The sequence below is a fragment of the Bactrocera neohumeralis genome, chromosome 3, assembly GCF_024586455.1.
Source record: "Bactrocera neohumeralis isolate Rockhampton chromosome 3, APGP_CSIRO_Bneo_wtdbg2-racon-allhic-juicebox.fasta_v2, whole genome shotgun sequence".
Lineage (NCBI taxonomy): Eukaryota > Metazoa > Arthropoda > Insecta > Diptera > Tephritidae > Bactrocera > Bactrocera neohumeralis.
The window spans coordinates 29,884,573-29,905,576 of record NC_065920.1 but is presented as its reverse complement, the minus strand read 5'-3'; the positions used below and the strand labels follow the sequence as shown (position 1 = coordinate 29,905,576).

General features: G+C 37.2%; 1 protein-coding gene across 1 annotated transcript in view; it reads left to right on the top strand.

Annotated features, from left to right (window-relative positions):
* The window catches only part of LOC126753613 (neural-cadherin), a 283,478-nt gene that overhangs the window by 116,410 nt on the left and 146,064 nt on the right, over nucleotides 1-21,004 (top strand). Inside the window, 2 exon segments of the mRNA XM_050465203.1 lie at nucleotides 937-1,119; nucleotides 4,779-4,968. Of these exon segments, the coding sequence (XP_050321160.1) occupies nucleotides 937-1,119; nucleotides 4,779-4,968 (373 nt within the window).

Sequence of the window (21,004 nt, the reverse complement as noted above, 5' to 3'; positions counted from 1 at the left end):
GATACTTTTTCAAAAAAATATAAAGATCAGTGAAAATTTCGCGAATGTTTTTTAAATAGTTGTAATTGGAAACTCATCCTTCTTTAAAATCTTTAAGAATTGTATCTCAAAGGCCTGTGTAATTTCATGAAGATCGACTGAGTAGTTCTACAGAAATCTTGCCAACCGATTTAAAAAAAAAAACAGTTTCGAGAAAAACGCGTTTAAAGGCGGCGCACTTAGCCTAGCTAGCCTCGAGCGCATAAGTTCTCAAGGCTGTATCTCCGAAACTATTACTCGGTGCAACTTGTAAATTTAGGACAATAGATATTCTAGAGGTGTTGTAGAATTTAATAAGATAATGTAAAAAAGATACAATTTTTTGAAATCCGTAAACTTATGTAACCCCTTAATACACACTTAGTAAAACCACTTATTTCTATTTGAAGAATTGAATAGAATAGAATAGATTTTTTAACTTTTAAGTCCGCATCTGAACTCAAATAAAATCGGGATACTTGAATCAGGTCCTATTATAAAAAAATAATTAACGGTGTCTTATAAAAGAAAACTTTTTTCTTATCAAATTCGTTTTGACTGCATTTTAATATGTACGTCAATCAATTTTCATATTCTTTCATATGCAAATTGAAGTTTTGTTTTCCATAAATACAAATAAGCTCAGCATAAATATTTTTTTAAGTAAATGTCAGTTATTTTTGCATATGATAAGTATGCCAGCAAAAACAATGCCTGCGCAATTATTTCAATATTCCAGCGCGTAGGCGCATTGTTCCAGTTTTAATTAACTTTATAATGACAGCGAGTTACTGTACGTAATGAGTTATTGCCTCATATCAACTAGCATATTTATTAATTTTGTCGCTTTTGCATAATGAAAACAAAATTTTTCTGATTACGCTTTGTTTTTTATTTTTTTTTCTGTTTGCATTTCAGAACAATGGCGCCCAACAATTGGCATCCGAGGCGACCGTCTACATTATGCTCGAGGATGTTAACGACGAGATACCATTGTTTACGGAGCGTGAACAGGAGACCGTGCTGGAAGGTGAACCCATTGGCACGAAAGTGACGCAAGTGAATGCCATTGACAAGGATGGCACATTTCCAAATAATCAGGTAAACAAAATGGAGTACCGTTAGGTAAATTTAGTGAATCACATACTTGCAAGTAAAACAAAGAGTACACGAAAGAAATGGTTAGCGGAAATATTTGTTCATGCTTGCGCCAGAGGAGTGCATGAGGAGCAAGCGACGGCCTGCACTACGGTATATGGAGCGCATGCAGCAGTGCAGTCAAGTGTGAGAGCGGTTGATAAGCGCCTGCCATACATACGGCTCATTACTAAGCTGGATGGTAGTATGCAAATCGCCCAACATTGTTCACTGTGGCGGCCCAATATTCCAAAAATGTTTATCTTCGCTTCAAAAATTTCTTATCAAACCCCTTTTGCGCTTACGGCGAAGAGCGTCGCGAAGAGAAAAACAAATCATGCTATAATTAAAATTCTGTGTTTATTACGGCGTGGTAAATGGGATCATCTGGGTGGCAAAGTAGAAAGCGCGTAACGCGAGCGAGAAAGAGAATGAAATATTGTGTTGAAGTTGCGCGAGCTTGCGCCGGTCCAGCGCAACTAAATTAGCAAATGAGTGTCGAAATCAGTTAAGTGGAATGAATGCTGCACAAAGTTTACGCGTGTAAGGCGCTAGCATGAGCCATTCCGCAAAGGCGTTGACTTGGAAACTGAAAAAATTCTGTGCATAGGTAGAAAGAAAAATGGCCTTGGCGTGGGAGAGTTAGTGGCGGAAAAAGTATGTTGTAATTACAGTATGCTTTACAAAATAAAAATCGCTCACGGGTATGCGACTGTAAGTTTCTTAAAAAAAAATTGAGAAAAATTTCAATATCCAGCTTTTTGTGTAGTCAGTACCTCATAGAAATAATGGTTTTGCCAGCGCCACTCTCTGAACTCTACCACAGCTGGTTAATTTGCTTTGGGCTTATGCTCTCATCTGCTCACATTTTCACGCTAATAAATGTCCAAAAGCATTACGTGCGATGTCAAAAAAGGAGCCTGAAAATGTATAAGAAAGTAGCGCGACCAACCGCAGGCAAAGGAAACGCTGGAAAATGCTGCCTATGAAGTAGTGTTAGTACGTGTGTGAGCATGCCTTCTTTTACACCGCTTTCGCTTGGCTATCTGCGATCCTTTATAAATAGTGGCTTTAAATATTACGGCCGCAGCATCTACATATATTTGCGGGCATTTCTTACAGCATTTGCCCTACCTTTGGCAACGTGAAATTAGCTATATGTGGCTGTGTTGAAAGCTACAAAGTAAAAACGGAAATACAATTTATATGCACCTTACCTTACTAAGCGAAATTTCTAAATTATTTAATGCTTTCACTTATTTGATGCCTCGCCATAAAGAAATATTACATTTGACTTTCAAAGCGTTTTCTTGTGAATGTGTCAGGTTTGCATGAAATCTGATTTGTAACACTTTACCCACACCTATAACCATCTAGCAAAGTCTCCAAAACAACTTTTGGTAATATTATATTTTATCTTCACAAGCTCATTCCAATTCATTACATGTGTAAGCATTTTTTAACATTTTTCTCATATTTTCTCAATCGGTAATAATGAAGAATGGTAGCGTTTTTAGCCATAAGTGTTCAACACTTTTCCTTTATATTTACAGCACAGTAAGACTTTGTTCATAATCCTTAACTTATATTTTAAAATCTATGCCATCCCCCTCAAAGTAGTCCCCCTTGGCATTCATACACTTGTTTTTGGTATCAAAACTACCCCAAATTGATGATTTTAATTCAAATTCAGAAAGATTTATGAAGTAAACAATATGTGGGAAGGAAAATAGTATTTTTGAAAAGAGTTTCAAGAAGATTACAGTTCAAACGCGGTAAGAGAGTTACATTAAAAAATCGATCGTTCACAATTAGTCAAGAATTCATTAAGATAACTGATGATAATGAATTTTTATCTTTTTTGTGATTTGTCAATTCGATTAACTATTAAATTTGAAAACTAAAATGACAACTTCACACACCTGCTATACATGGCAAGCAGCGTAAGTCTAGTGCCATACAAGCGTACAAGAAAATTTTCATTACGCATGGCAGATTACAACTGATGCATGCAGCTGTGTAGTCAGTCTCTTTTGTCGTTAAGATTTATTAAGTATACATTGTGACAAATAAGTACCCGAAAATTATAAATAAAACGCAAAATATATAATTATTTATTAATATTTATTTTGACGCCTTCAAAGTTATAATACAATTAGAGCAACGATTTCTTCTGTCCTCGAAACACTTTTCTTGGGATGGCCTTTAGCTCCTGTAGCCATTTTTTTATATCTTCGATCGATTGAAAACGGGTTCCACTGAGCGACAATTTCAGTTTGGGAAACAGGAAAAAAACACGCACAGCCAAATCTGTGAATACGGTGGTTGGCCGATGGTATTTATTGCGGTTTTTGCTTTAAATTCGGTCACAATCGTGGCTTAATGCGATGGTGCGTTATCATCGTGTAAAATCCATGAATTCTTCTTCCACAACTCCGGCCGTTTTCGACGGATGTTTTCATGCAAACACTTCATTGTGGCTGAAGGAAACACTTTATTGACCGTCTGTCCCTCCGGAACAAATACATGATGCAAAAAACCATGAAACCCAAAAAAAAACAATGAGCATCACCTTGATTTTGAGCGGCTTTGGCGTGGTGTTTTTGGTTTCAGCTCGTTATAATGCTCTCCATGAATGTGGGATCGGAATTTGCACGATCAAGCGTACCCAAAAAGACCCGTTTACGGTACTCTTTTAGAAAAAAATTTCAGCTTTATTGGGTCGAGTCGTACAAGAACTCGTTTCATATTCACAATATCCACCAAAATTATACGAACGGACTTGCGAGATATGGTGAGCTCTCTTGTCATCTCTCTAACACTTGCCTTACGATTGTCAAGCACCATATCCTTCACTCTTTTATTATTCTCATCAGTTGAAGAGGCCAAAGGTCGCCCTGAACGAGTTATGTTTTCAACGATTTTTCGACCGTCTTTGAAAGCTATGTACCACTCGTATACTTGTGTTTTTGCCAAACCGATTCAACCTACGCCTTTTCCAACATTAACAACAATTCCGCATACAAAATTTAAGACAAATTATTTGTTCGATATTTTTTTCCGTTGCAAAAATCGCAACGCACTACTGAGGTGTACCTACATAAGCAGCTCCTGTAAACAAACTGGTTTACGTAGCGCACTCATATTTGGTTTAGTAATTAAGGGCAGTTCTACCAACTTATAAAAGTACAACTTTTTGAAATAGCGATCAATTGCTTTGAAGCTTGCTTCTCAGAAATATAAGTTTAGGAATAGTATCTAAGTTTTCGATTATGCTGAGCTCACTAGCCATTCGAATTACATATGGTACACCTGTTATAATAGGGACGGGCAGTATATTGGCAACTATAAATTGCTTTACATAAAAGGTGTGATTGAATTGGTATTACTTCTTGCATTATCTTTTAGCCGTTTTAAAGTTCGCTGTGTCACCCAGCTTCCTCATAATCTCAAACATAGCAAAAAACATCGTTGCATTAACACACATATTACAAGAATATACAAGGAGATTGAACTCTGATACTTAACATTGAACTCTTATACTTAGCTCTTATTATAAAAGTTTAAAATAATAATAAGTTCCCTCATGCTGACAATACTTTATTTGTCTTTGTGTTCCACAGGTCTATTACTACATTGTCGACTCACCGCGCAACGAAGGCAAAGAATTCTTCGAAATAAACCTGCAGAGTGGCGAAATCTTCACCAAAACCGTGTTCGACAGAGAAAAGAAAGGCGCCTATGCGCTGGAGGTGGAAGCACGTGATGGCGCACCCTCGGCACGACCCAACAGCAATGGACAACCCAATTCAGGTTAGTAACTATACACCAGCCGTTAGTTAGCACTTGTGCATTTCATTTGGAACCTGAGCTGAGCGCGCGCATTTAGCGCGCCAATTATTCAGATTTACAAGTTGTGATTTACCAAATTATATGCGCAAAAGTTGCAGCAGTCGAAACAGATGTACGCCGTTATCAACATCAACAACTTAAATCAACAGCTGCCGCAATTGCCGGCATGGATAAGTTGTGAAAGAATAACAACAAGACTGGCGTTCGAGTAAAAGTTTCTTTGTGAATTTTATTTCACGAAACTTTTTCATATGCAAATGCAAGTGGCGTCATTTTTGGGCAAATAACATGCTGCATTTACAAGTTCTCTACCACTTGCGTAGTTGTTGGCGACAGCAGCGCGGCGTGCAACGAGAGCGATGGCTTGGCAAAAGTTCTCATTTTAGCATTCAATGCTTTTTCTTGGTTCGCAGTGTTTGAGTAAGAAGTGCCAACAGCGTTGCATTTAAAGTGGATTAAAATAACAATACTTAAAATGACACTTTTTCGACAGTTCCCGTTACAGTTTTGAATTATTACTTCCGGCGCAAATTGAAATCGGGTGTGTTATATACTTAGTATGACACCCCCAAACACTTGGTTGGCAGCCACACAGTGGCTTAACGCAATGGACTGCGGCAGCTTGAGTCGCAGTGTCGCCATAAATCAGACTTAGCCCTCGCAGCTCAGCTTTTAGCGCGTCATATGCTTATTAGTTCATTCAGCCGTGCGCATGCGCGTGTATGTGTGCGGGCGCGTTGTGCAAATGTTACCTCAATCTATGAAGTGTTTACCGGCGCAACGCCACCAGCATGTGAACGCGGTATTTTTTGGCACAAACCAGCCGCTGCAACCGCATTCCTCTAGCTATTCGCTTTGCGCGCTGCTTTCGATTGGCATTTCGCAAATTCGTTTACCTTTTGAGTGCTGCCAATTTTCGGTTTTGGCATTGAAATCACTGCATACGCGTTGTCAATATTCCTTTTTTTAACTTAATTCACAGTCAGCGCCGCAGTGACAGCAAAGGGAACTTTGAGTGCCGCACACACACAAACACAAGCACATTGGTGATGCATTTGCAGTATGTCATTGGTTGCTTTGGCTATTTAGTGCATTAGTGTATACTGCATGGCGAAGTAATTCGTGGCATTTCGTATGTGTGTGTGTGGTTTGTGTCTCTGCTGTCAGTTTGCTCGCTTATCTGTCTGCCTTCCTGTCTATGGCTCGCCGTTGCTCTCGCTGGTATTTGCATTCGCATTTGCAATCCATGCAAATTTTCCTTACTTCATTTGTATGCCTGTATGTGTGTGTGTGTTTGACGTGTGTGTATATGTGTAGCTATGCACTTAGGTTGTTGCTATTTTGCATTGCAAAATGCTAATCTTATTTTTATTTGGTGTTTATGCATGCACCTTCGCAGTGTACCCGTCGCCCTTCAGCGCCCATTTACGTTTTTTCCGACGCCTTGCAACGCTCTAAACAAATGCGAGTGTTGACATACTTTTTAGCACTTTTGGGTTTAAAAATAAAAAACTTCTACAGACCAAGCAAAAAATAATAATAAATTATGCGGGCTGCCCTTCGCAAGTATACCCGCAGAAATTTATCGTATGTAAGAATCCGTTTAAAGGTTTTCAGATACCACAGTTCTCAGATAAAATCGATGTATAACTAGAAAAGATTCTTATACGAGTATTTATACGTAGGTTTATACATATACATATGTATATACATACATGTACATATATGAGACAAACTGAAAAACCATGTGGCTTTGGAGCAAAGATAATTTTTTTTGGCAAAAACGGGCGTTAGAGTACGAAATATGATTGGTTTTTTTCTACATAATAGCCCAAATCCTCGGCAAGTTCTCTTCAGTTGCCATTCCTTTTAAGTCTCTGAAAACAGACCCGAAAAATAGGGCGAATTCTAAAGCAATACAATATGGGCTTGTGCGTTATCATTACTCGACCTGAGTCTAGCAAACCACCACTTTCAAAAAGTGCATAGTACCACCACAGCACCTAGCGTCATAACCAGAAACCATCCTGTGAGAGAACGATCCTCGTAGCGTTGGACTCGCCAATCGCCTTTGACACAGACAGTCACAAAATGCAATTGCAGGACATTAAAAGAACTAAGCTCCCTCCAGGACTGAAGAGGTGAACTATGAACTACCTGAACGGTCGTCAATCATCCGTACTATTTCGATGTAAAAACTCTAAACTGAGAAAAATTAAGCTAGGGGTTTCACAGAGTGGTGTCCTCTCTCAGCTATTATTTAATTTCTATATCTCGAAACTCCCACAGTCACCAGAGGAAATTCCTGGTGTCCCCTATATTGACGTCGGGCAGTGCAGAATCCTATTATTTAATTTCTATATCTCGAAACTCCCACAGCCACCAGAGGAAATTCCTATCACCTTGACAAAGAAACGTTGTTGGCAATCAGCCGACCGGTCCTTAACTACGCCGCACTAATATGGTCGCCTGGATGCTGTGAAACGCAGACGAACAAGCTCCAGACTTGTCAGAGCACTGCACTCCGGACTACGGCAGGATGTCTCTTGATGTCTCCTATTGAACACCTACATAGTGTGGCCCGTATGCTCCCAGAGCATAAAGAACTCCCCTCCAAGCAGCTCTGCTGGGGTGCTTTCGTAGAAGTCATCCTTGCTGTCACCTGCTTGGAGCGGAACCGCCTTCTAGGAACATCAAGAGGTCGTTCCTCAACTACGTCAGCGACATCAGACATTACGTCGGCCAGTCTTCGGGCGCAACTAACTTCCGACAAGCACTCACTGTCATTCACAGTGAAGTCATCAACACCTTCACCGATTTCCTTTCATTGAAGGGCGTACTTGGAATCAAAGCTTCACCCCTTGCAGACGAAGATCTCGAGTTGCTGCCAGAAACGAGAGTGACGGTTTAGCAGGTTAAACTGCTAATTATCCAGAATACACCCCGACATATCCAATATATGTCCTTGCGTGCAATGAGTATCCGCTTGACACTGGCCACCTCTTTGCATGCCCAACCAACCCCACCCATCTGACACTCCGATCCCTTTGTTCCGACCTCGTCGAAACAGCAAGTTTCTTGGGCCTACCGTTGACATTATGTTACCGACGCAACAACAACAATATCAGTCGAAAGCGGCTATTTTCTTTATTACCTTACCCATTTAACCAAAACTGAGTTTCATCGCTGAACAAAACTTTTTTTGCTAAAATCGGCATCGATAGATATCTCGTTTTGGACTCATTCATCGCACATGCGGCGCGCTTGATGGTCACTCTGCTTCAATTCGTGCATGAGTTGGATTTTATAAACCCGCAAACTAAGATACTTTGGCATGATTTCCCATAAAGTGAATAGGCACAGCTGAAATTGTTGAGTATAAATCGACTAATAGTTGTTAAAAAACTAACTTCGCAAAAAGCATTACCTCATTGAAAACCACACGTCTCAAAAAGCTCCCATTATTTTGTAATTTCACGAATCCAGACAAAATAGTCTCCATGTAAAGCGAAATATGCATTCTTGTGTAGAGCGTTCTAATTACCAATGGCAAATTGTTTTCCCTCGACCAGTTACGTTCCACTTACATATATTCACGCATGGCGCTATTAACACTTGAATTCAAATTCATTTAAGTTCTACTCGCTTCCAGCAAGTTTAAAAAGCTATTCCATGAAATGGCACTTCGTTTAAATTTCTATTAGTTTATGTTTTCCGATTGCAATGGTTGTATGGTGTCTACTTAAACGCTAACAAATTACTACTTTCACGCAATACAAATCCGATTACATTAACCTGCTATTGATTACTCTGCATATGCAAAATGTATGAGGCGGCAAAAAGGACTCGGGTCAAAGCACAGCCATATTTGTTATGCATAACTCCTTTACGTGCCGGTTGATTTGGTACTAGCATAGCCTACTTTTGGGAGATTTTAAAAATAATCAAATAATTCTTCTACGGAGCCTTGCAATAGGCGCACAAATGCGTTGCCTGATGAAAAGTTTTTTACCATTTCAATGGCATGACTACAGCACACATACATAGGCATACATGCAAAGCATTATTACGGCCATTGCTTTTACATTCTCAAACTTGTAGCTCAACAATTGCTTGCTTGGTGTTGTGTTTATTTTTTGTATGTACATTTTACAGCAACAAATCACAGCTGCCAGCCCTGCATGCTATACACTATGTTGGTGTGTGTATAGTGAATTCAATTCGATATACATACACACAATTGGGCGCTGGAGAACGTGCAGCATGCGGAACCAACTGTTAGGCGTTTCGGGCGATGGCCCATAAAACAGCAAATAATATTTTCTTTTGCGCCCTTTCAGTTGACTTTTAGGCTAAAAAGTGGTTAACTTGTATACACAGCCTGTCGGCTCTAAGGGGTTCAAAGGTGCGTCGGCTAGCAGCAGCTGGCTGGTATGAGACAGTAAACGGAATTTTAGATGTTATCTCTGGTACGTGCTGCATTTATTGCTTGCATACTTTTGGGCTTATGTGCTTGTGTGGCCGTCACTTGTGCACGTCGGTCAGCCGAAAGCTTCAGTAACTGATAGTCACATCGTTTGTGTACACTTCGAACTAATAAAAACACATATTTCGGGAAATAATATTTTTGGGTTGTGCTCATAAAGCATACCGATGGCCATTTAATGAGCCAAAGTTCGGCAATCAAGCAGAATATGAGCAAAAAAGCAAAATATTTTAAAAGCAAAGGAAGGCAAAATTTTCGTTTTAATGGCTAAATTTAATGCGCTTTAGTAGGATATATCATTATCTTAGTGTACTCTGAACTTCTGAATTTTCATTTCGCTCATTAACCTGCTATCTATACTATAGGAAATGCATGCTATAGCCACAGCTATGTACAAATTATCAGTGCCTTATACATACATATATGTATAACGGAAATTTCACAAGCTACAATACGTATTAAAACTGGGTGCTGTATCTTATCTCCATTTGCTCATCCAATCCATAAGCTCAATTGCCCAATTTGTATGCACTTTCTCATCAAACAACAAATTTTTATTTTTTTCCTTATATCGATTACCTCTGTTGCCTGCTTATCTGCGCTACGTGTGCTTGTTGCCTTTATTCACCCAACAACACATCATAAATTTCAATACAAACATGAAAGTACATATGTATGTGCTGCCGAAATGCTATGTTTTTTGATGAGCTGCCACGACACCCGACCTCAGGCTACTTGCGCGCTAACTGTTGTTTTTGCGACAAGCTTTGTTATTGCATGTAGTTTTTGTTGTCTGCTAACTGTTGGCCGTTGGCAAAATTTGTTGCTTTCAGCCACTACTCCAGCGATTTTTCGCTAACACTCCTTTCGCTCATAGCTTTATATCTCTCATGAATGCGCCTGTGTTTAGTGGGAAAAGTTTATTATGCCGCTCACATGAAATAAGAACTTCCTAATTTCTAGGGCGGAAGTAAGTACTCATAAAAATTTGCTCATAAAAACATTATTGCTGCTTTTGTTGTTGCTATTGTTGCGTTTATAATATGATATAACCCAACATCTTTTTTTGGCTAGATAGCTAAGCATAATAACATTCCATTGCTATGCTTGGGCGCAGACACACGCTCCCAAGCACATATGTACCATCTATGTGTGTGTGTGTATGCGTGTAGTCGTGCCTTTTGGCCGCGAATGTGTTCAAGTGTACACACATTATTTTGTGTTTGGCAAGTGTGTGAAAAGTGCCATATTTGTTGTAGTGTTAACGTTGTTTGTGTTCTAATACGCATACTAGATGGTGTTAAATTTATTTTATTGTCCTTACACTCCTTTGCATTCATTCCTATAGCATTCATATATGTATGTATGTATATATGTATGTGTATGTGTGAGTATATTAAACCTCATAAGTTGCCAATGCTAAAATGCTTTCCAGCAGTTGTTGGTAATTGTTTTGTACACATTTGTATATACTTACCTTCATACCAGATATTTATTTCATATAAATTTTTATGTTTGTAATCTTAAGATTTTTGACAATATACATACATATGCATTTGTAATCCTAAAACGTCAATAATTATGAATGCTAATAAAAAAATAATTTCCATATCAGATGAATTCATTCACACTTCAGCAGTACATGATAAGGTAATGATTTTTGTCGAGGTCTAATATCAGTCTCAAACCTAATCTAGCAACAAAAATTCTAAAATTTCTATGGACTCCGTACACATTGAAGAATATAGACTGCCGTCATTTTAAAATTTGTATGACAGCCTCTGAAGCAACTATGCCCGCTTAATATAGTATTTAGTTCAGTTGTGTATGTCAGGTATAAATCTGTGGGTCCACTATCCTTTGGTTGAAGTTTGCCACCTTTACTGCCATATAAATACACTCTTATTTCTCCCCTCTCTTCTGTTTTTATTTCTGTAATTGGCGCTGATAGCATATAATCTCGTGAATTCGTCTCCCTGGATGTCTACAGGCGGCATACTAGCTAGTACTTCAGCTGCTTCACTGGATATAGTTCGGAAAACACTTGTTACTCTTATTGTTGTGAGTCTATGCACCGCATTTATTGGTCTGGCATACGCTTTAATGTCTAGTGTCTGTATCCATACTGGAGCTGCATATGCTATTACTGAGCTCATCGCTTTTGCAATTAGAAGTCGATGGCTGGAGCGCACACAGCCTCTAATTCTTGATAAGGCATTGTATATCTTATTTTCTTTGTTTGATGTGTATGCCAAGTGCTCCTTGAATTTTAATTTGGAGTCCAATATTACCCCAAATACTTAACTGTGGCTGTGAAGTAATCGCACACTCTCCTATAATGAGAGTTCTTTTTTCCCCTCTATGAAGTCTAATAAAATGTACTTCCTACGAAATTTTTTGTAAAGAAACATTTGATTTCACAAATATGCATGTACGAGTATATACATAAGTTAACATTTATTTCGTTTTTTTTACTATTGAGTTCCTTCGTTTCAATAGGCAATGTCCTGAAGGTCCTTATGCTAACATTTTGATATAGCGCTTTTACAGTTTGAAAGTTATTTGCATTTAGTTTAAATGTTTTATTTTGTATAAATGAAAATATTCACAGGATCAATTAAATTTTCAGATAATATATCTATCTAAATATACATACGATCAAGCTCATTCAATAATTTGATTTTATAATATATACTATATATAGAATATACTTGAATATATGTAAATTTGCTTTTAGAGAGATTTTTTTTAAACTACAGAACTTTGCTAGGCGATTTTCTGGCTTAGTTAAAGCAAATGCAGCAAAACATTTTTAATGAAAATTTGTACTAAGAAATTATACTTTTACTAAGCAATAAGTTGGAAGGAAGCGACAATAAATATGCTTTAAATGACACGGACATAACTTGCGTCATGCATACAAATTGCTTACTTTGGCAGCTGAAAAGGGAAACATAACACTGAAAATTTCACATTGGAAATTTAAAACTCGATCTGAACTAACTAATAGTTCCATACTAATTAATCAAAAAACAAATAACTGTGATTTTCTAAGACTCTTATTATCAATAAAACTGTCTAACTATTTTCTTACATAAATACACTTTTATATAAGTACTTTCCGCTAAGATGGCAAACAAATTATAACAAATTGCCTAAAAGCGCCACTCATCTATGCAACAGTTGCATGCATTTATTAATAAAGCATATTTTTGTCTGAGATTCCAAAGTAGCAAATATTTGCACTTGCATACGCATATTTACATCAATATGCCAAGTAATTTTCCACTAGTGCCATTGCAGCCACCACTTTATAAGATATATGCTTTCTGCTCAACTGCTTGGTGTCTGAGTGCAAGTTACACTTGCACTTGCACTTATGTGCACATCAAATATGGCAAAATCATGGACATGACACAATTCACCACATACACACTACTCACATACTACCCTTACATGCATATACATAGCGGGTAAACAAACGTATGTGGCAACTAAAGCGTGTATGGCAATATTTGCTGGGTACAAGCAGTGAAGCAATACAGCCAATCGAAAGGAAGTGCCTCAAGACAGCAATGTCACATCGATCATACGGCTGCCGTTGCATGCATGACATAGTAGTTTTATGTGGATTGAGGCAAATCGACAGTTGAGTGGTGAGAAGTACGAACTAAGTGCAAGCGAAGTAGTTATGCAGCTAAATGATGGGCGTTGTGGTACAACAGAGCGTATGAGTGATGTATGTGCCTATGCCGAGAGGTTATATGAATGGACGTATAAACATACATATATGTATGTATGAATGTATGGTTTTAGCTATGCTCGTACTCATATCGAGGTAGTCATTGGTTTTACCAGATTTATGGCTTTTAATCGTTTCTGATGAAATACATATTTAATAGTACTATGAGCTTCAGTTCTCAAGACGAGAACAATGGAGTATAGTACAAGTATACCTAATGAATGCCACATGAATATTTGCTGTAACATTGAAACCATTTAAGTAAAATTAAATTTCCTGTAATTTGCTGAAACTCGAAATTAATTTAATTTATTTACTAATTATAGCTAGTTGTACATGATATGACATAGAATTAAATTAAACTACTTTTGTACACCCAACATCTAAATGTTAAATTTTAGAAGGGTTTATAAAAATTGGTAGTAATTACGAGTTTCTATTAAATATGTTTTTTATTAATTTTTTAAATTTGTATATGTATAGTATATAAAAAATATATAGGGAAGCATAACATAGAAAACACATTTTTGTCCAACAAATATTTAAAATTGGGTAAGAAAAATTCATAACAGAACCATTTTATACAGCATGTTATTTACATAAATTTGGGTGGCAAAAGTCTGTATTAAAATATATTGCATTTCGAACATAACTTTGCCTCGAAATTTAGTAGCAATAATAAGTCAAATTTTAACATTTCTGTTTTACTTTTGTCTGACGAGATTGTAGAGAAGAGGGGAAGCATTTCTATTTATATGCTCTAAAATACAATAGAGCTTGATTTAACATTTAGTGCATTTCGAATATAACTTTTGTTCCCCTTTAAGGTGCTAATCTTCTGTGAGTTCAACAGCTGTTAAAATTGAATAAAATTACGGAGGAGTATGCGCAATTCCCCAATTCGAGGTTCGAAATGTGTGTATGTCATCCTCCACATTTCGAGTTGCAGCCAAAAAGGAGAAACTGTTGCCTCTGTTATTCATATATGGCGAATGCTTACCTTCTTTGTTGAAAAATGTTGCTGTTAGTTCCCTTTTAAAAGAGGTGCTGCAAATAACAGCATGCTAACTAAACTTAACATAAAACACGAACAAAAAGCCAAAAAGGAGACCATGTTATTCACATATGACGAATGCTTACATCCTTTGTTGAAAAATGTTAATGTTAATTTCCTTTTAACGGAAATGCTGCAAATAACAGCATGCTAACTAAACTTAACATAAAGTATAGCATACTTTCGGAGAACTGAGTGCCGCACTTACATATCAATTAACACCCATTCTTATATATTATAAATAAACGGTTTTCTTTTTCGAATAACTGTTTTGCTCTCAAACTTTTTCCCAGCTCTCTCCACTAAATCCGAGTAGTGTACTTAACAGTATATGAACATGCTAACATCCTTTTCTCAGCTAAATAAGTACTCTCAGTACTGTACGATTTTCGGTCGCTCATATTTTCTTCGTATTGTGGAATATATTCGGTATTCACTCAACACAGCTCTCACAATACACAGTAAATTCATGCTCGACAAATTTCGAAAATTTTCCATAACCGAATGTAGGGCAGCAACAAACAATCCTGAATTGTTTATCCAAAACAAACGACGAGCTATCTCTTCGTTTTAGAAAATACCCAAAAAAGCAAACCAAACATTTGCGAATGCTGCTCGTCGGCATTTCAACGTATTTAAAGGCAAAGCAAATATGAATTTATCACATTTTTATTTTCTATCTGATATTAGCAGGCCACACGCGTCAATATTTACTATTGTGCATATGTATGCTAGTATATAATATTTTCATGCTTATATGCATAGTTTCACATGGTTTTGAGTAAATAACTTTAAATATATATATGCACTTATATATTATTTAATAAATTTGAAAGTTGAATATTTTTTATAAATTTTTATGCTCATATACATACTCGTATAATAGTTTTAATTGTGAGTATTCGCAGTATTTTAAGCCCGTCATGTCTGCCATATTTAAAATTAAAGCATTAAGCATTTTGTTGTTGCCATCAAAAAAATGCTTTCATAAATGTATCTCAATTTGTCTCTGTAGTACAATAAGCACAAGCAACTGTGGCAAATATGCGAGCATTGATAAAATCTTAATATTCTACAGCAAACTGAAATGACACACATGAGATTTGTGTTACAAAAATATTAAAATCAATACAATACAAGCGATAATGGGAGAATGAGCACGAATAAGCATGGAAAATATTGCCAATGCGTGTTATTAACCGTTATTGTGGCATTTGGCAGGTATACGCGAAGACATACATATGTACATTCGCATGTGTATATAATAATATAAAAATTTATGGGTGTTAATTGGTAGGCTGACATCAGGAATATTCACAAATGTTGGGCTAACTTCAGCCGGCAATCTCGCTTTGGAATTGTCATACTGATTTTAGCAAAGCAATAATTCAGGATACACTTTGTAGTATAGACTTATTCTTTATTGATGAAAAAAAAGCTTTTAAATCAAAAATATAATTGTTCAAAGAAACGTGAGACATTAAAGGCGAAATGCCTAATGTTTGCTAGGATTTCCAGTGTCTAAACTACACATGAGAGTTGACACTTTACTACTAAATATTACAAATTCAAAAGAATTTAAGAAGATAATTGTAAGATAATTTCTCCATCAGCAAAATTACGCCCCTCACTAAACACAAATTATTATTTTTAAGTGGTCAGCACATTTCGAAGAGCTTGCTTGTTGTAAATAGTGCCACCAATACGCTTGCCATTACTGTGGTGCACAATTTGCAATTCAATGCCTAAATCAAAGTGTTCGCCAAATTTGCAGGTGCAAGAAAATTTTCTTCGTTACATAAATTATTGCCCTCCGGAAACTAGGTTTTCCACTTACACTGCGCCTTGCTTGCTGTCTACCTGCTAGACTACCTAGCGCATTACAAATGAGCCATATGGAAGGAAGTTCCAATTGCAGCTTCGCGCCAGCTTAGCAACTGGCAATCCACTAGCTATACACATGTATGTACGCTAAGCTTCGATTTCAAGCTAGCGTTTGACATTTAAAGTTATCGCAGACGCTTGTGTTTTCGGCTTGTATGAGCGCGGTCGGCGGTGTCGTGATTTATACCTTGATTGCGTTGCAGTGCAGCCAGGCAACCGGCCACTGACCACTCGGCGTCTTGTTGCTATCAAAGTCCAAATAAATTATTAGGCGACAGCAAACACGCTCGCAGCTGCCCAAGTGTTTGCCTTGACTTACGCAGAATGCTCGGTCTATCCAAATGCCTTGACACACGGACTCGGTGGCTGCGTGGCTCACACTAATTCCAGATGCATGAATTGAAACAAAATCAAATCAGTCTTTCCGTGTCGTTGTTGTTCTTGTATCACCGTAAGGCAGTTTGTCGTCCACAGAGCATTGTTGGTTTTGTGGCCGTTTGCCGCACCACAGAGTTTCTGAGATAAAAATGCGGAGACAAACGTGAAAAATTGCAGTAAAAGCAGAAGATGAAGCAGCAACAGCAGCAGCAGCAAAAGAAACATTGTCCAGAGGCTACTTTGCAACAAAAAAGAGGAATTCGGTGCAGTGTTTAAGTACGCTCTATTTTACCATTGTTGTTGGTGTGCTTTGTTGCCGGGGTGCGGTGGCCATAAAGTTTTTAATTGCAGTGCAGATTATGTGTGGTTTCTAGTGTGAATAGCTAGCTGCTGCGGTAAGTGGGCGACGTGCGATGAAAGCTAAGAACTTAGAATTAGTGGAAAGCCAGTGGAAGACTAATGTGCTAGAAATAGCGAATAATTAGTTAGAAGATGGATCTCTTCACCGTCAGTGTATGAGGTCCGTTTAAAGTAGCCGCTGTGCCAATTTAGTGGGATTTAAGATGGTTTAGTTAAGAGAAAGCTGCAGTAGGAAAAGCTGTATAAAAAAGGCGCGAGGAAGCTTCTGACTATGAAATTAATATCGTGAAGCTACGTTATTAACTATGTTTAGTGGAGACCAATTTATTGCTTAACTCAGCTGAGTTGCTTCAGAAATTTTTTTATACTTTCATTCAAATAAGTTTTTTCATATTTCAATTGTATTGTCTAGTTTCTTATATATACATACAATATATTGCTATGAATTTCTACTATTTATCGTACTTACACTTCACTACCTTGATTTTATTCTCGGAACTAGAAGATCCATATATTACGCGGATGTGATCAGTGCTGAAAAACAGCTCTCAGTTTGCAGATGTGAGTTTCCTTCCTTGCATTAAAAATTATTACAAATAGAGGTTTCGCCATGTACCTAGATAAACAAAGTACTATTTCACTTAGCAAGAATGTTCCCACAACCCGGAAAAATTGGTAATAACCTAGCTTAGATATTCCATTAAAATTAGCACACTTTCTCTGAGTTAGAAAAGAATAGTAGGAATAAAAGAAAGCTTCCATTAACTAAGAAAAAAATTCGACCGAACTGTCAAGTAAAAAATACGTTCACATTACTTCAAGTCTAGGTCCGTCTGCTGCCCTTACTCGTCGCTCACTAACAATGTACATCAGACGACCCTTGCTGCCGGCTCGTTTCCCTAATTAAACACTACTTATGAATTAAATTCGTCACGCCTACTCCATTCCCACCCTATTGCCTTTGCAAAAGAGAGAGCAACGACGTAGATGCCATACACATACATGAGTCAGCACCTCACAAATTTGAGAATGGTCAGCGATGAGCGCAAGCGACTAGGGAAAAAGTGAAATTTATTTACAGCCGTTTGCCTGACACATTCTCGCCTTTGTTGAGCTCTACTGCCATAATATAAATGACAGCAGTCAAAAGTTAAAGACGAAGCCGGTGTGTTGATCTCACGGGCGACAGACAGCAAATTCATCAACTGCAATGGAAGAACGGAATGTTTAAGTGAGTAATGTCTAATAGGATGCAAAAAGCGACAAAACCAGGAAAGCTCTGAAGTGTCCATGAGATTAGAAATGCTGGGCAAAGGCGGGAAATGCCATTAAATACTATGCGTAAATTGTGGAAAGAGACCTCGTACAATACATTTATCACGTGCGAGAAATACGAATCACTAATGTGCTGTCTACAAAAACGCTCATAAGGGTAGGGAAAAAAGGTTACAAGAAAGCGTAAAGTTAAAAATGAGGTGTAAGGGATAAACTGAGACATGAAAGTTAATATTTTTTTATATATGTACATATATATATTTTCTTATTTTGCTTTCGGGAGTTTGCTCTTTTAGTTATTCAGTTTCTTAATATATTTTGTCTTTATTCACTATTTTTAGGAAATATTTATTATTGTCTAGAGAGGCATGAATTTCAGGTAATTTAGAAGTGTCGTAAAGAGGGCAATTATTATTTTTACTACCCATTTGTTATTCATTATTTATTAACATTACTAGAATCCTAGAAGGAATTCAAAAACTAAAAAAAGGAAAATTTTCAAAAATTAGCAGCTGTTGAATTGGGTGTCTCAAAAAATTTTCATGGCCATATAACCACGATTTTAACCCTCCCAGCACACTGACAACAAAAAAAAAGATTATTCATCTAGAATAATGTCGGAATGTCTGGTTCTATGGAAAAGATGAAAGAAAATTTTTTTCACGAAATGGCGACTGTCTGAAAAAAGTAGAATTTTTATCATATTCTTGATCGTTCCGAATTTTTTAAATAATAGTGTTTTTTAATTAAAAATTTAGTGTTATGGATTAATACAGACATAGACAAGTCTATAAAGAAGACTATCAAAAAAAAAAATTCAAGTGAATTTATATAGCTGAACCTGAGAAATCGTTGATATCGCTTTAGAGAGAAAGTTGCGAGAAAAATCCGTGTAAATTGTTGCACAAAGTGTTTCGTTGCCTAAGTCTGAATGCTGGGTAAGCAAAATACCTATATCTCCGAAAATAATTTGAGTCCTCCTGAAAATCCTCTTCCAGACATATTCATGAATAGTTAAACTTTGAAAATATAAAAAAAAAATTATTTGAATACAGGCTAAAATATGCACTACTTATTCTATATATTAAAAAAAGACACGTCAAAAGTATCTTCAAGACATTCTGAATTTCCTACCTTTACACAGAAGCTTGAATTGACTTATTCCAAATTTATCTTGTTCTCAATTTTTTTGTTTTGATTATACATTATTCATACATGTGTCCCCTTTGACCCATATTTATATTTTTACTACATTCCCTACACAAGCGGAAAGGGCTACTCATGTTTTGGAAGATTACCTTCGGCAAGTGATTAATGACGACAATTTAGCTGCCATGACATTTAGTCCAGCTAACCTACAATATCAGTAAAGACCAAAAAATATAATAATTGTAGGAATTGAAATATGTATATACTAAATATACTTTCAACTTGCTACTTGAGCAGTGAAAAACACTTGCCCTCGAAGGCTGCTCTCACTGTTGCTTAAATCCGTCATTGTCTACCGAAATCTGCACTTTAGTGGTCAGACCTCTAAGCACACTGCAAGTGCTTGGATGTTATCGTTTTCTGTGGCTTTCATGTAATACTGTTATTCACTTTTCTTGTGCCATTGTACTCTCTTACGCTGCTCCTACTGTTGCCTGTTTCCTTCTTATACTCAACACTGTTGCCGCTCGACCACTTTTTGCGGCTAATTTAGGATAAATTTGCATAAATTCATCATTGTCTCGATTTTTGTGGCTATTAAATTTTATAAAAACTATCTGTGTAACGGCTGGCATTTTATTTCAAATATTCTCCCCGAAACCCTCAAATACACCTACGGAGCTTTAAGATATTTTTTAGCATTTTAACTTTATGTTGATATATCTAGCTATGAAGGCATGTAATAATACAAAATCTTGGCAACGTTTGCCGCAACTGATTCCTGTTTTTACTGAAAACCAAGTTATGTAAGTGGGAAGCTGGCAATTTTCTGCTTTTGCGCCTGCTAGTAGGCTTCTTATTTTTATTTTTGCCGTTGAACGTATATATTCTTTGTCACTCATTGTTGTAGCTTAATTATCTCGAAGTTTACTATTATTTTATCTTTTTATTTTACTTTTGCTTGCTGTTAGTGCGTATTTGCTAAGCGCAGATTTTTTACTTTATTTCAAAATGCGCCACGCCTAAGTGCAACGTTGCATGTGACACACGCCTTCCGTATAGTTTCCGCACCCGCCCGAACACTTTTGCTTCCTTCCGCTTAAATCTTCATGCTCAGCTCCCACCTGCTTTTAATATATGTATATAACGGTACACCTTGATTTTCAAAGCAAACGAATGTGCCTTTGGATGCCTACATTCGCAATCAGTTGTGGTCCCGTTTACGTGTGTTTCGCATGCACTTTCAGCATGCAGCTTTTCGTCTGCGGAAAAAGTCGCACAATTCATGCCCATTTAACGGTAAAACGACCGTGCGTCCATCTCTGTATGTTGGCCACAAAATTCGGTGAGCTCACATTTGCCAATGAAATGCGCCCAAACTCAACGTTTTATATGTACGCATGTGTGTATGTGTATATGGCAGGTACATGCACGTAAATTTGCGCAACCAACTCGCTTACGTGCACATCTGCATATGCTTATGCTCATAAGTTTGCAACTTATAATAGCTCTGCGCTATGCTGCAAGCACACCAACACACATAACGGCTTTTTTGACATGGCAAACTTTTACCTACGCTCCGTATTTATCACCCACACACATTCGCAGTTTGGCCTTTTTTTGGCAATTTAACGGGTACTTTGCCCATAACATAGCTATGCGCTGCAGT